Source organism: Hemiscyllium ocellatum, chromosome 7, assembly GCF_020745735.1.
Source record: "Hemiscyllium ocellatum isolate sHemOce1 chromosome 7, sHemOce1.pat.X.cur, whole genome shotgun sequence".
NCBI classification, from domain to species: domain Eukaryota; kingdom Metazoa; phylum Chordata; class Chondrichthyes; order Orectolobiformes; family Hemiscylliidae; genus Hemiscyllium; species Hemiscyllium ocellatum.
Genome location: NC_083407.1, coordinates 93166027 through 93180216, shown reverse-complemented (window position 1 = coordinate 93180216; position 14190 = coordinate 93166027). Strand labels below are relative to the sequence as shown.

Below are 14190 nucleotides of genomic sequence, written 5' to 3'. Positions count from 1 at the left end.
GTTTGATAAGGTTCCCCATGCTGGGCTATTGCAGAAAATACGGAAGCATGGGATTGAGGATGATTTAGCAGTTTGGATCAGAAATTGGCTAACTGAAAGAAGATGTAGAGTGGTGGTTAATGAGAAATGTTCATCCTGGAGTTCCGTTACTAGTGGTGGTGTACCACAAGGATCTGTTTTTGGTCCACTGCTGTTTGTCATTTTTATAAATGACCTGGGTGAGGGCGTTGAAGGATGGGTTAGTAAATTTGTGGATGCCCCTAAAGTCGGTAGAGTTGTGGACGAGTGCGGAAGCTTGTTGTAGATTACAGAGGGACATAGGTAAGCTGCCAAGCTGGGCTGAGAGGTGGCAGATGAAGTTAAATGCGGAAAAGCGTGAGGTGATTCACTTTGGAAGGCGCAATAGGAATAAAGATTATGGGCTAATGGTAAGATGCTTGACAGTGTAGATGAATAGAGAGATCTCAGTGTCCATTTACATAGATCCCTAAAAGTTACCACCAAGGTTGACAGGGTTGTTAAGAAAGCATATGGTGTGTTAGCTTTTATTGGTAGAGTTTCAGAGCCACGAGGTCATGTTGCAGTTGTACAAAACTCTTGTGCAGCTGTGCTTAGAGTATTGCATACAGTTCTGGTCACTGCATTATAGGAGGGATGTGGAATCTTTGGAAAGGGTTCAGAGGTGATTTACTAGGATGTTGCCTGGTATGGAGGGAAGATCTTATGAGGAAAGGCTGAAGGAGTTGAGGCTGTTTTCATTAGAGAAAAGGAGGTTGAGAGGTGACTTAATTGAGACATATAATCCTGGATGTAGGTTTGCTTGTTGAGCTGCTAGGTTTGTTTTCAGATGTTTACCACCCTCTGAGAAAAAGAACAGGGAATGACATCACCGTAGGAAATGATGTCATCACAGGAAATGACATCACCGGCCCTAGGAAACTCAAATCTATAAATAGAAAACAGGCTACACCACCAGTGCTTCATTCGGAGGCTCACTGAAGATGTTGCCTAAACGTCTGAAAACAAACCTTCCAGCTGAGCGAGCAAACCTACTTCCAGAATCTCAATCTGAGCTCCAAATCTTCTCAAAACTCACTACTATAAGATAATCAGAGGATTAGATAGTGTGGACAGTGAGAGCCTTTTTCCTCGGATGGTGATGGCTACCAGAAGGGGATATAGCTTTAAATTGAGGGGTAATAGATATAAGACAGGTGTCAGAGGTATTTTCTTTGCTCAGAGAGTAGTAGGGGCGTGGAATGCCCTGCCTGCAACAGTAGTAGACTCACCAACTCGAAGGGCATGTAAGTGGTCATTGGATAAACATATGGATGATAATGGAGTAATGCAGGATAGATAGGTTTCAACTTGGTTCCACTGGTCGGCGCAACATCAAAGACCGAAGGGCCTATACTCTGCTGTCATGTTCTATGTTCTAAGATACCAGACTATAGTCCAACAGGTTTTCTCACCTGATAAAGGAGCAGTGCTCTGAAAGCTTGTAATTTCAAGTAAACCTGTTGGACTATAACCTGGTGTCATGTGGCTTCAAGCTATTTAAAGTCAAGCTCTGACTTGGGAATTTCCAAGCAGGATTTTTGTTATCTTGCCTATCGTCTGTTAAACTGTATCATGTATTCCTCCATAGAATATCCATCCTGCTTCCTTAATTATTAAAGACTAACTGTGCCTTATATATTTAATGCGTCATTTTTTTGAAATTCTGTTCAAAAATTTTAATAGAACTGCTAAACGTTCCTCAGTGTCAAATTGTTGAGTCTCTCACTTTGAAAATGCGTTCTACCTAATGCTTACTAACATATCAACAAGGTGCTGCAGTAGAACCTTCAGCACCTTTAAGCCTGGTCTGCCACTCAGTAAGATTGTGGCTGACCTGATTCTCACACAAATTTCTCTTCCCACCTACCCCTGAGAATGTTTTGCCCCTTTGCTTAATGGGAATCTACCTTGGCTTTAAAAAATATTTTAAGAAAGTTTGCTTCTACCACATTTTCCAGAAAGAGTACTCCGAGGACACAAACCTCCTGAGAAGAAGATATCGAGTCTCTTTTGTAAATGGTTGTCCCCTGGCTTTTAAACAATGATTGTAAAAAATACACCCAAATACTCCAGTTTGGTAAACCTTCTGTGAAATGGTTACAATCTATTTACATTATTAAAGAAGGTGACTAGTACTGTACACATAACCAAGATGCAGACTCATAATAACTGAAGTATAACTTCTCTACTTATGTATTCAATTACTTTCATGAAAAAGATAACATTACATTAGTTGTTCTAAATTATTGATGTACCTGCGTCAGTGACGTTTTGTGATTCATGCATTGCAATCTCACACTGTGTAGATCATGTGCTTTTTCATTCTTTCTGCCAAAATGGATGCTTTCAAATTTTTCCCACATTGTCTTCCACAATTCTCCATTTCACATATCTTTAATCATGCACATAATCTTTGCTTCCCACTGCAGCATTCAGCTGTCCTCTGTTACTTTCTTATCTATGTCATCAACAAATTATTCAACCATATCTACTGCCCCTTCATTCATCATTTATACAAGGGCGGCATGGTGGCTCAGTGGTTAGTACTGTTGCCTTGCAGTGCCAGGGACCTAGGTTCAATTCCATCCTTGGGGGACTGTCTGTGTGGAGTTTGCACATTCTCTCCATGTTTGTGTGGGTTTCCTCTGGGTGCTGCACTCCAAAGATGTGCAAGTCACTATGGGCAATTTAGCCCATAGTGATACGGGCATGAGTAGGGGAATGGATCTGGGTGGGTTGCTCTTCAGAGAGTCGGTGTGGACTTGTTGGGCCAAAGGGCCTGTTTCTGTACTGTAGGTAATCTAAATAAATTGTGAACAGTTGAGGTCCCAGCAATGATTCCTTTGACACACCACTCTTGCCAATATGAAAGACCCATTTATGCCTAATCCCTGCTCTTTGTTAGCTCTAGAATCTTTTACATATATCAACATGCTACCCCTTACACTACGAGCTTTTATTTTCCACAGTAACATTTGATGTGGAGTGTGTTTTTCGGACTGGAGTCCTGTGACAAGTGGTGGTCCGAAAAGTTCACTACTTGGTCCACTTTTGTTTGTCATTGATAAAAATGATTTAGATGAGAATGCAGAAGGCATGGTTAGTACATTTGCAGATCACACCAAGATTGTTGGTGTAACAGGATTTCTACAAAGAGAGCTGAAAATGTGTTGCTGGTTAAAGCACAGCAGGTCAGGCAGCATCCAAGGAACAGGAAATTCGACGTTTCGGGCCAGAGCCCTTCATCAGGAATGAGGAGAGGGTGCCAGGCAGGCTAAGATAAAAGGTAGGGAGGAGGGACTTGGGGGAGGGGTGATGGAGATGTGATAAGTGGAAGGAGGTCAAGGTGAGGGTGATAGGCCGGAGTGGGGTGGGGGCGGAGAGGTCAGGAAGAGGATTGCAGGTTAGGAGGGCAGTGCTGAGTTCAAGGGAATCGACTGAAACAAGGTGGGGGGAGGGGAAATGAGGAAACTGGAGAAATCTGAGTTCATCCCTTGTGGTTGGAGGGATCCCAGGCGGAAGATGAGGCGCTCTTCCTCCAACCGTCATGTTGTTGTGTTCTGGCGATGGAGGAGTCCAAGGACCTGCATGTCTTCGGTGGAGTGGGAGGGAGAGTTAAAGTGTTGAGCCACGGGGTGGTTGGGTTGGTTGGTCCAGGCGTCCCAGAGGTGTTCCCTGAAACGTTCTGCAAGTAGGCGGCCCGTCTTCCCAATATAGAGGAGGCCACATCGGGTGCAGCGGATGCAATAGATGATGTGTGTGGAGGTACAGGTGAATTTGTGGCGGATATGGAAGGATCCCTTGGGGCCTTGGAGAGAAGTAAGGAAGGAGGTGTGGGCGCAAGTTTTGCATTTCCTGCGGTTGCAGGGGAAGGTGCCGGGAGTGGAGGTTGGGTTGGTGGGGGGTGTGGACCTGACGAGGGAGTCACGAAGGGAGTGGTCTTTGCGGAATGCTGATAGGGGAGGGGAGGGAAATATATCCCTGGTGGTGGAGTCCGTTTGGAGTTGGCGGAAATGACGGCGGATGATACGCTGTATACGGAGGTTGGTGGGGTGGTAGGTGAGAACCAGTGGGGTTCTGTCTTGGTGGCGGTTGGAGGGGCGGCGCTCAAGGGCGGAGGAGCGGGAAGTGGAGGAGATGCGGTGGAGGGCATTGTCGATCACGTCTGGGGGGAATCTGCGGTCCTTGAAGAAGGAGGCCATCTGGGCTGTACGGTATTGGAACTGGTCTTCCTGGGAGCAGATGCGGCGGAGACGAAGGAATTGGGAATATGGGATGGCGTTTTTACAGGGGGCAGGGTGGGAGGAGGTGTAGTCCAGGTAGCTGTGGGAGTCAGTCGGTTTATAGTAGATGTCTGTGTTGAGTCGGTCGCCCGAGATAGAAATGGAAAGGTCTAGGAAGGGGAGGGAGGAGTCTGAGATGGTCCAGGTGAATTTGAGGTCGTGATGGAAGGTGTTGGTAAAGTTGATGAACTGTTCAACCTCCTCGTGGGAGCACGAGGCAGCGCCGATACAATCATCGATGTAGCGGAGGAAAAGGTGGGGGGTGATGCCAGTGTATTTGCGAAAGATGGACTGTTCTACATATTCTACAAAGAGACAGGCATAGCTGGGGCCCATGCGGGTGCCCATGGCAACTCCTTTAGTTTGGAGGAAGTGGGAGGATTGGAAAGAGAAGTTATTCAGGGTGAGGACCAGTTCAGTCAGTCGAAGACTTTTCTACAAAGAGAGCTTGATCAGTTGTGTTAATTGGCTGAAGAGTGGCAGACAGAGTTTAATTTGGATAAATGCAAGGTATTTGTGAAACAAACAAAAGCAGGGCCTTGGGTAGTGTTATGGAACAGAGTGACTAAGGGTGTTCAGGTATATAATTCTTTAAAGCTTGCATCACAGGTGGACAGGGTGGTTAAGAAGGCATTTAGCACACTTGTCTTCATTGCTCATACCTTTGTGTATCCGAGGTGGGATGTTATGTGGAGGATGTAAAGGATGCTAGTGAGGCCTCTTCAGGAGTCCTGCGTCAAGTTTCTGCTCTCCCTGTTATAGGAAGGGCATTATTAAACTGGAGAGGGTTTGAAGAGATTTACCAGGATGTTGCTGGGTATGGAGAGTTTGAGTTATAGGAGAAAGGCTGGAATGTTTTTCACTGGAGCATAGAAGGTTGAGAGGTGACCTTACTAAAATCAGGAGGGGTATAGCTAAGGCATCTTTTCCTTAGGGTAGGGGATATTGAGACTAAGAGGCTTATTTTTAAGATGAGAGGAGAAAGATTTAAAAACAACATCGGGGGCAATTTTTTTTGCACAGAGTGGTTCGTGTGTGGAATGAACATCCAGGGGAGGTGGTGGTTGTGGATATGGTTGCAATATTTAAAAGACCTGTGGGTAAGTACATTAATAAGAAATGTTTGGAGGTATATGGGCCAAGAGCAGGGGCAGGTGGGACTTGTTTTCTTTGGTTTTATAGTCAGCATGGACTGGTTGGACCGTCTGTTTCTGGGCTGTACGACTGTGACTCATTACATGCCTTCCAGAAATCTAATTACAGTTCACCCACACCATGTGTAACCTCATCAAACAATACCAATAGCTTGGTCACCATTATTTTCTTTTCACAATGCCATGTTGACTCTGCTGATTATGTTGATTATGCCCTGTTATAATTTCAATAACTTTTAACATCTCCAGTTTTAAGTGACCTGTAGTTTCCTGCTTTTCATCTCTCTTTTTTGGTATAAAATAGTACATTTGCTATTTTCCAATCTAATTAGGTGTTCTCCAAATATCGCATCTAATAAAAAGCAAATGTCTCAAACTTGTCTTTTCCTTTGTTAAAAAGATAATAGGTCCACAGATCCACTTGATTTTTTCCATTATCTTGAGTTTCAGTTTAACCGAACATCAATGTGAAGTTATATCTTGACACTTTACCTTTACTTTCAATCATTGTTCAAACTCTATAAACAGTTTTGTGTCTGAAAAGAACTGTTAATTTCCAACGAATACCTTTATGCATTCGTTCTCTGATACAACTGTCAATTCAGATCCAAACAAGTTAGTGCAGCAGACACCAAAGTCTTGTATCTCCTTCCACATATCAATCCTACTTGTTCACCATTTATATTTATCCTGTCAATTAATTAATCAATTAATCTCAAATAGTTGCTTAACTATTTGTTATAGTAACAATGTGGGATCCTGGGTTTTATTAGTACAGGTGTTGAGCACAAAAGCTGGGAAGTTATGCTGAACCTATATAAAACAATAGTTTGATCCCAACTAAAGTCTTATGTCCAATCCTGGGGACTCAACTTTTGGAGAGGGTACAGAATAGAATTCCTGGGATTAGTCCTAAAAAACAGAGTTTTAAGTGTGTGGACGCACAAGAGAAACTGGGGTTCTCAGAATAAAGGAGGCCAGAAATAGACTTGATGAAGTATCCAATATGGTGAAAGGCCAAGGTAGAGTAATTGAAGAGAAACTGTATCAAATAGTTTCATAGAGATATACAGCACTGAAGCAGACCCTTCAGTCCAACTCATCCATAGCAATCAGATATCCCATTCTAGTCTAGTCCCACTTGCCAGCACCCAACCCATATCCTTCCAAACCCTTCCTATTCTTATACCCATCCAGATGCTTTTTAAATGTTGCAATTGTACCAGCCTCCACCACTTCCTGTGGCAGCTTGTTCCATGCACGCAACATCTCCTTAAATCTCATTTAAATCTTGCCCCTCTCACTCTAAACCTAATTCGAGATTCTCCCACTTCAGGGAAAAGAGGTTTATTGAACCTCATGATTTTATAAACCTCTTTTAGGTCAGCCCTCAGTCTCTGATGTTCCAGGATAAACTGCTCCAGCCTATTCAGCCTCTCGCTGTAGCTGAAGTCCTCCAAACATGGCAACACCCTTGTAAATCTTTTCTAAACTATTTCAAGTTTCATGACATCCTTCCAATAGGAAGGAGACCAGAATCGGACACAATATTCCAAAAATGGCCTAACCAATGTCCTGTACAGCTGCAACATGACCTCCCAATTCCTATACTCAATGCTCTGTCCAATAAAGGAAAGCATGCCAGATGTCGCCTTGACTATCCTATCTGCTAATGACTCCAATTTAAAGAAACTATGAACCTGCGCTATAAGATCTCTTTGTTTAGCAGCACTCCCTAGGACATTACTATTAAGTGTATAAGTCCTGCTCTGGTTTGCCTTTCCAAAATGCGGCACATCACATTTATTTAAATGAACTCCATCTGCCTCTCCTCAGCTCATTGGCCCATCTGTTCAAGATACATTTGTGCTCTGAAGTAACCGTCTTTGTTGTCCACGACACCTCCGATTTTGGTGCCATCTGCAAACTTATTAACTATACCTTGTTAATAATCACACAACACCAGGTTATAGTCCAAGAGGTTTATTTGGAAGCACTAGCTTTTGGAGCACTGCTCCTTCATCAGGAGCAACATTCCAAAAGCTAGTGCTTCTAAATAAACCTGTTGGACTATAACCTGATGTGTGATTCTTAACTTTGTACACCCCAGTCCAACACCGCCACCTCATCATAACTATACCTTCTATGTTCACATTCCAAATCATTTACAGAGGAACCTCGATTATCCAAACAAGATGGGCAGACACTATTATGTTCAGATAATTGATTATTCGGTTAGTTGATTCAATGCCTTCCCTCTGGGGCTTGGAGTTTTCTGTTAAACCTGCTCCCCTTTCAGGAGACTAGGCATCAGCACACTGCGTGTGAGCCCCCACTCCTCAAACCCGTCCAACACCAGCCAGCGACTGGCCCCACCCATCGCACTGCCCCCTGCCTGCCCCCCGTGTGCCCCCATCCCTTCCAGTACCTCCCCCATCCAGCCCCACTGTTCCCACCCCCCCTCCAAAGCAGTGGACTGGATACCAACAACAAGGCTCCTGCTGCTGCTGCGTTTTTGGGGGTGAGTCTCCAAGTAGTGCACACACGTGTACACACACACACACACACACACACACACACACACACACACACACACACACACAGTCACAAACAAACTTGTACAGCAACCTTTTGACAGGCTCCACCTTTGCGATGTGCAGGATAATGTTGGAGAGATTATCTGGGGAAGGAGGGTTTAGGTACATGCCTGTGTAGAACTGCAGAGAAAGTGTGGGGGGAGAGAGAGGGGGCAAGAGGTCAGTCATTTGGAGATGGCACCTGGGCTCCCATTGATGTCCAGGACTGTTCTTGGCAGCATTTCATTAAGCTGAGTTCACTTTTAATCATTGTAAACAAAAGGCATAATCAGTGTTGGAAACACCTCTTTGATGTAATGTTTCTACCATAACCTTGAAATCTTCGAATAATCCGATATTTGGATAATTGATATTCGGATAAATGACGAAAAGCAGTGGACCCAGAACCAATCCTTGTGGCACACCGCTGGTCACAGCCCTCCAGTCTGAAAAGCAGTCCTCCATCAACATACTCTCTCTTCTACCTTCGAGCCAGTCAGTTCTGTATCGAAATGTTGAGTTCTCCCTTTCTTCCATGTGATCTAACTTCGCTAACCAGTCTACTATGCAGAACCTTGTCGAACGCCTTATTGAAGTCCATATAGATCACGCCAACCGCTCTGCCCTCATCAATCCTCTTTGTCACTTCGTGAGACATGATTTCCCAAGCACAAAGCTATCTTGACTATTCCTAATCAGACCTTTCCTATCCAAATGCATGTCATTCCTGTTCCTCAGGATTCCCTCCAACAACCTGCCCACCACTGATGTCAGCCACACTGGTCTGTAGTTTCCTGGCTTTTTGTTACCCCCTTTCTTAAATATGGGCACCATGTTAGCCAGTCTCCAGTCTTCCGGCACCTCACCTGTGGTTATCAATAATACAAACATCTCAGCAAGGGGCCCAGCTTCCCACAGAGTTCTAGGGTACACCTGATCAGGTCCTGGGGATTTATCCATTTTTTTTAATCGATTTAAGGACGTCCAGCACCACCACCTCTATATTATGGACATTTTTCAAGATGTCACCATTTATTTCCCCACATTCTATACCTTCCATGTCGTTTTCCACAGTAAACACTGATACAAAATACTCGTTTAGTATTTCCTGCAGCTCCACACAAAAGCCGCCTTGCTGATCTTTGAGGGGCCCTATTGTATCACTAGTTATCCTTTTGTCCTTAATGCATTTGTAAAAACCCTTTGGATTCTCCTTAACCCTGTTTGCCAAAGCTACCTCATGTCCTCTTTTTGCCTTCCTGATTTTCTTCTTAAGTATCCTCCTACTAACTTTATAATCTAAGGATTCTGTAAATCTCTGCTGTCTATACAGGACCTATGCTTCATCTTTTTACTTAACCAAAACCTCAATTTCTCTCGTTATCCAGCATTTTCTACATCTACCAGGCATCTTCCTCTCTCCACCCCTCTCTGCAAGGACTGTTCCCTTTGCCAGTCTTTAGTTTGCCCTCTGCACACCAACCCCCCGAACCTCCAGGTACCTTCCCCTGAAACCGGAAGAGATGCAAAGCCTACCGGCACATCACCCCCACTCACCTCAATCCAGGGCCCCAAACAGTCCTTCCAGGTGAGACAGAGGTTCACCTGACTCTCTTCCAACCAGGTTTACTGCATCAAACAGACCAAACAGCACATTTCGCCGAGCAATGCAGCCTGGCCCCTAAAGACAGACTAGCCCTTCCAATTTCAAATAACCTCCCTTCCCATCCCCCAACTCCCTTCCCATCCCCTCCCTCTCCCTGCCCAGCCACCCCCCCCTTTCCACTCTCCCTCCCACCAACCGGATTCATTCTTCCTGTCGACCAAACAGGTTGTACCCTCTACCTGTCTTCACCTAGCCCCATTTCACCACCCTGACCCCCACTCCTTTTAGCTGCAGCTCCCTTTACACCCACCCCCAGCTCTGAAGAAGGGTTACACCCAAAACATTGACTTCTCTACCTCCTGATGCTGCCTGGCTTGCTGTGAGCTTCCAGCCTCCTTGTCTACCGTGTCTTTCATCCTAGCAGGAAAATACTGTCTCTGGAATGTTGTTGTTTCATTTTTGAAGGCTTCCCTTTTTCCAGCTTCCCTTTATCTGTCCCCCAATCAACTTAGTTGAATGGTCAATAATAGGGAATTTAAGATGATTCATAAAAGACCCAGAGGGTACATGAAGAAAACATTTCTACATAGCAAGTAGTTAGTTCTTTGTTTTGTTATGGTTGTGAATGGGAATGCATTGTCTGATAGGCTGGTGAATACAGATTGAATAGTAACCTTCCAAAGAAATTTGAATAAATACTTGAAGAAGAGAAGTATTTATAGAGATATTGGAAAGAGTGAGACTCACTGAGTCACTCCCGAAAAGAGTCAGTACAGTCTTGATTGGCTGAATGTCTCTTCTGCGCTTTGTTGTTGGAATCTCCACTGACCTGATCATTACAATTTCATTTTCTGGATGGTTCTTTTAGCAAAGACTATGTCAGCATTCCTACAACAAATGTCCATCTCACCAATAAGTTCTTTGGACTTGTTCAGTCTCTCTTTATAAGCAAACAAAATTAAATTCCCTGTTTTCCAATAATGTTCTGTGTAAAATTTAGTTTTTGCATGTGTTTTTTCATGTGTTTGGTCACACCTTATTTCTAAGAACAAGCCCTGTGTGGTGACTTGTATGATGGCACAACCATGCAGCAGGGTTGTTAACCAGTCCTTTGATAATATTCCCTTATTTAAAATGAATGCTCATGCACCTGTAATAGTACATCTGCTGTCTCATTCATAACTTCGAAAACGGGTATAAACAGTTCACTCTGAGATCAGGATTTTGATTCTAAGTATTGCTTATAGAACATAGAACATTACAGTGCAGTACACACCCTGCGGCCCTCAATGTTGCGTGGACCTGTGGAACTAATCTGAAGACAATCTATCCTACCCTATTCCATTTTCATCAATATGTTTATCCAATGACCATTTAAGTGCCCTTCAAGTTGGTGAGTCTACTGCAGTTGCAGACAGGGCATTCCACACCCCCACTTCTCTTCGAGTAAAGAAACTACTACTGACATCTCTCCTATAGCTATCACCCCTCAATTTAAAGCTATGTCCCCTCGTGCTAGCCATCACCATCCGAGGAAAAAGGCTCTCACTGTCCACCCGATCTATCCCTCTGATTATCTTATGTCTCAACTAAGTCGCCTCTATAACAAAAACAGCCTCAAATCCCTTAGCCCTTCCTCACAAGACCTTCCCTTCATACCAGGCAACATCCTAGTAAATCTCCTCTGAACCCTTTCCAAAGCTTCCACACCCTTTCTATAATGCAGTGACCAGAACAGTACGCAATACTCCAAGTGTATTGCCAGATTTTACATGATGAACAACCTCTCCCTTGTGATTGAACATCTTCTTGTCTACTTTAGTCATATCTAATGTCATACCTGTTTGTTAATCCCTGATCAATAATGAGGCAAACTATTTAATATTTCTGTTAACTCACTGTCATTTCTGGAGAGTTTGTCATGTGTGCCTATCATGTTATATGTATGTGAAATATATTACATTTAAATGATATTTGATCTAATTTGTAGCTCGTCATTGTTTTCCCATCTTTTTGGACTTCTTTCCAGTCCTTTTCCTGCTCTTATCTTCTCCTTTGTTCTCTGTGTTCACTTTTTCTCTAGTTTTTCTCTACCCTTTTATCCCTTAATTTATTCACATCATTATTGGCTAGTTTGTCCTTAATCACCATTTTGAATCCTTCTCACAGTTTTATGTCTACAAATGTTTTTCTGGTTAAACTTTCCTCGTTCTTTACTCATCCCATCTGCATTTTGCGGTTTTTCATCTGTTACTTTGGTCTTTTATTTTTCTCCATCACGGTGTTCAGTCTTATTTGGCTGTGATTTCTATTCCCTAGTTATGTCACCCCACCCCCTCCTCCACCACCATTCAAATTACTAGTTTGTTCTGGTTTGTTTTCATTTGGGATCAAAAGGTGATTGCTGCCTAGTAGTGCGTTTTACATACTGGATAAGGAAGGCAGAACATACAATCATGCACTTACATATAAATACTGTGTTCCCTTTTCCCTTTTCTTTACCTCCTGCCAGTTTATTCAGAATAACTGATGCTCAATTTTATTTGAACTCCAGAAATTTTCTGATATATTTATTTCTCCACTTCTCCTCAACTATAGGGCTGATCTATAGATTTTGTCTATTAGAGTAATTCGACACAACAAAAACTGCAGCTGCTGGAATCCAAGGTAGACAAGTAGGAGACTGGGAGAACACAGCTAACCAGGCAGCATCAGGAGGTGGAGAAGGGTTATACTTAAAGCCTTGACCTCTCCACCTCCCGATGCTGCCTGGCGTGCTTCCAGCTTCAGGCTTGCCTGTATTAGAGTAATTCATCCCATCTTAATCTTGGTCTCTGAATTCAGAGTTTTAGGGCATTTTTCTTTGTCGAAGGTGATCCATACAAGTTTTTGGTGTAACTAATTCAGATAGGTATGTGTTTGTGTCTGTTGTAGCTATGCAAGCTGGAGCTAATTCTGATCATGCAGTTGTTTTGTTTTCCAAAAACTATGAATTGATTTTTTTTTTGCTTTGTTGCTACTAGCACTAAATGCTTTTAACTTGCTGCTGAAAGATCAATGTGTTTTTTTTGGATGGGATACAAAAAGCATTGATTTATATTTTAGTAACATACTAGTGAATTGCTTCTTGACAGTGCTTTTGTCTTGAGTTTTTATGTGGACTTTTTCCAATATTAAAGCAGCTTCATTTTTCTTAATTGCTGAAATGTAATTCTTTCAAAAGTTGATCAATTTACTTTGAGGAGAGAAATCAAAACTTTCTTTAGCTTCAGTGATTTTAAAAATTAAATGCATTCTTTTCATATATTTTGCTGGAACTGTGTTCATTTAAAAAAAACTTTTTTCCCTACACTGTATGATATTGTCCCATTTAACTGTTATGAAGCATAAAATTTACCACCTAATTTTCTGAAATGTTAGCTAAATTTTCCATTGTCATTGTTAGACAAAGCTGCATGAAGTGTGTCGTATTAGTATTTTGGCCCCATTCTGTATTGTGGAATCGGGTAACCACGTCGGCCACGGCAGTTGAACTGTAGGTGACATGTGATTTGTCTGTCCATGCTGTAAGGAAGTACGTACTTCCTATAGACCTCACTCTTCGGTAGTGTGAACCTTGATGTATCTTTTTCTCACAATGCTTTGTCTACAGAGGGTGGATTACTTGCTGAAGCAGGAGCGATTCATTGAGGCACTATCTCTGGCCTGGTCCTTTCATGAAGGAAAAGCAAAAGCAGTGGTTGGTGAGTGATGACCTTTCATGCTTTCAAAATGGATTGGGCAATTCATTTGATGACTTTTAATATGTTTTTCTCGTTCAGCCTGCCGTGTCTGTTTGTCACTCTCAAACAGCTGTCTTGCTATGTCCTCCAGGCTCGCTTTTTGGAAGTAACCTGAGGGTTCCACATTTTCGAGCGTCTGCTAATTCCTTTAAAAATTATTTATTGGATCAACTTCTGCCAAGACATTCCAAATCTTAACAACTCTGAGTGGAAATGATTCTCACCTCTGTAAATGTTTTGGCAATCATTTTAAATTGGCAATGTCTGGTGATTATCCTGTTGTAAAGATAGATCAAAGGAACAAACCACCTCTCTTAAAAAAAGCTGTCTGCTTGCAGTGCATGCAAGTGCTGAATAGTTGTGTACTTTAGTGCCGTGTGCAAGTTTCCATCAGTAACAAACCCAGTTGACAGGACAAAGCCCATCGTGATGAATTCTACAAAAGCTAAAGAGGGAACGATATCAACTAAATTGAGAAGTTGTGGTTAAGTGACAGTCAGCTCAGGTTTTAATGGCTCAAATATTGTCGAAGAATTTAGAGTTGAGGGGTGGAGAACTTCACAGTTCCAAATCCTTAAAGAAGATTGAGGTGGAGTAAAAACATTGTTCTCAGTTAAAAAGGGATATGCTTTCCTTGCGAACTGGATGGACTGATTAAGTGGTTTCTGTGGTGTGTGTTGTGTGTGTCATAATGGGGATGATCTTGTAAGAATACTTTTGTACTTATGC

General features: G+C 42.8%; 1 protein-coding gene across 2 annotated transcripts in view; it reads left to right on the top strand.

Annotated features, from left to right (window-relative positions):
* Window positions 1–14190, top strand: part of vps8 (VPS8 subunit of CORVET complex) — a 543230-nt gene that overhangs the window by 80123 nt on the left and 448917 nt on the right. For both annotated transcript variants that reach the window (XM_060827508.1, XM_060827507.1), the window contains one exon: window positions 13332–13422. In XM_060827508.1, the coding sequence (XP_060683491.1) occupies window positions 13332–13422 (91 nt within the window). The remainder of the gene's footprint in view (window positions 1–13331; window positions 13423–14190) is intronic.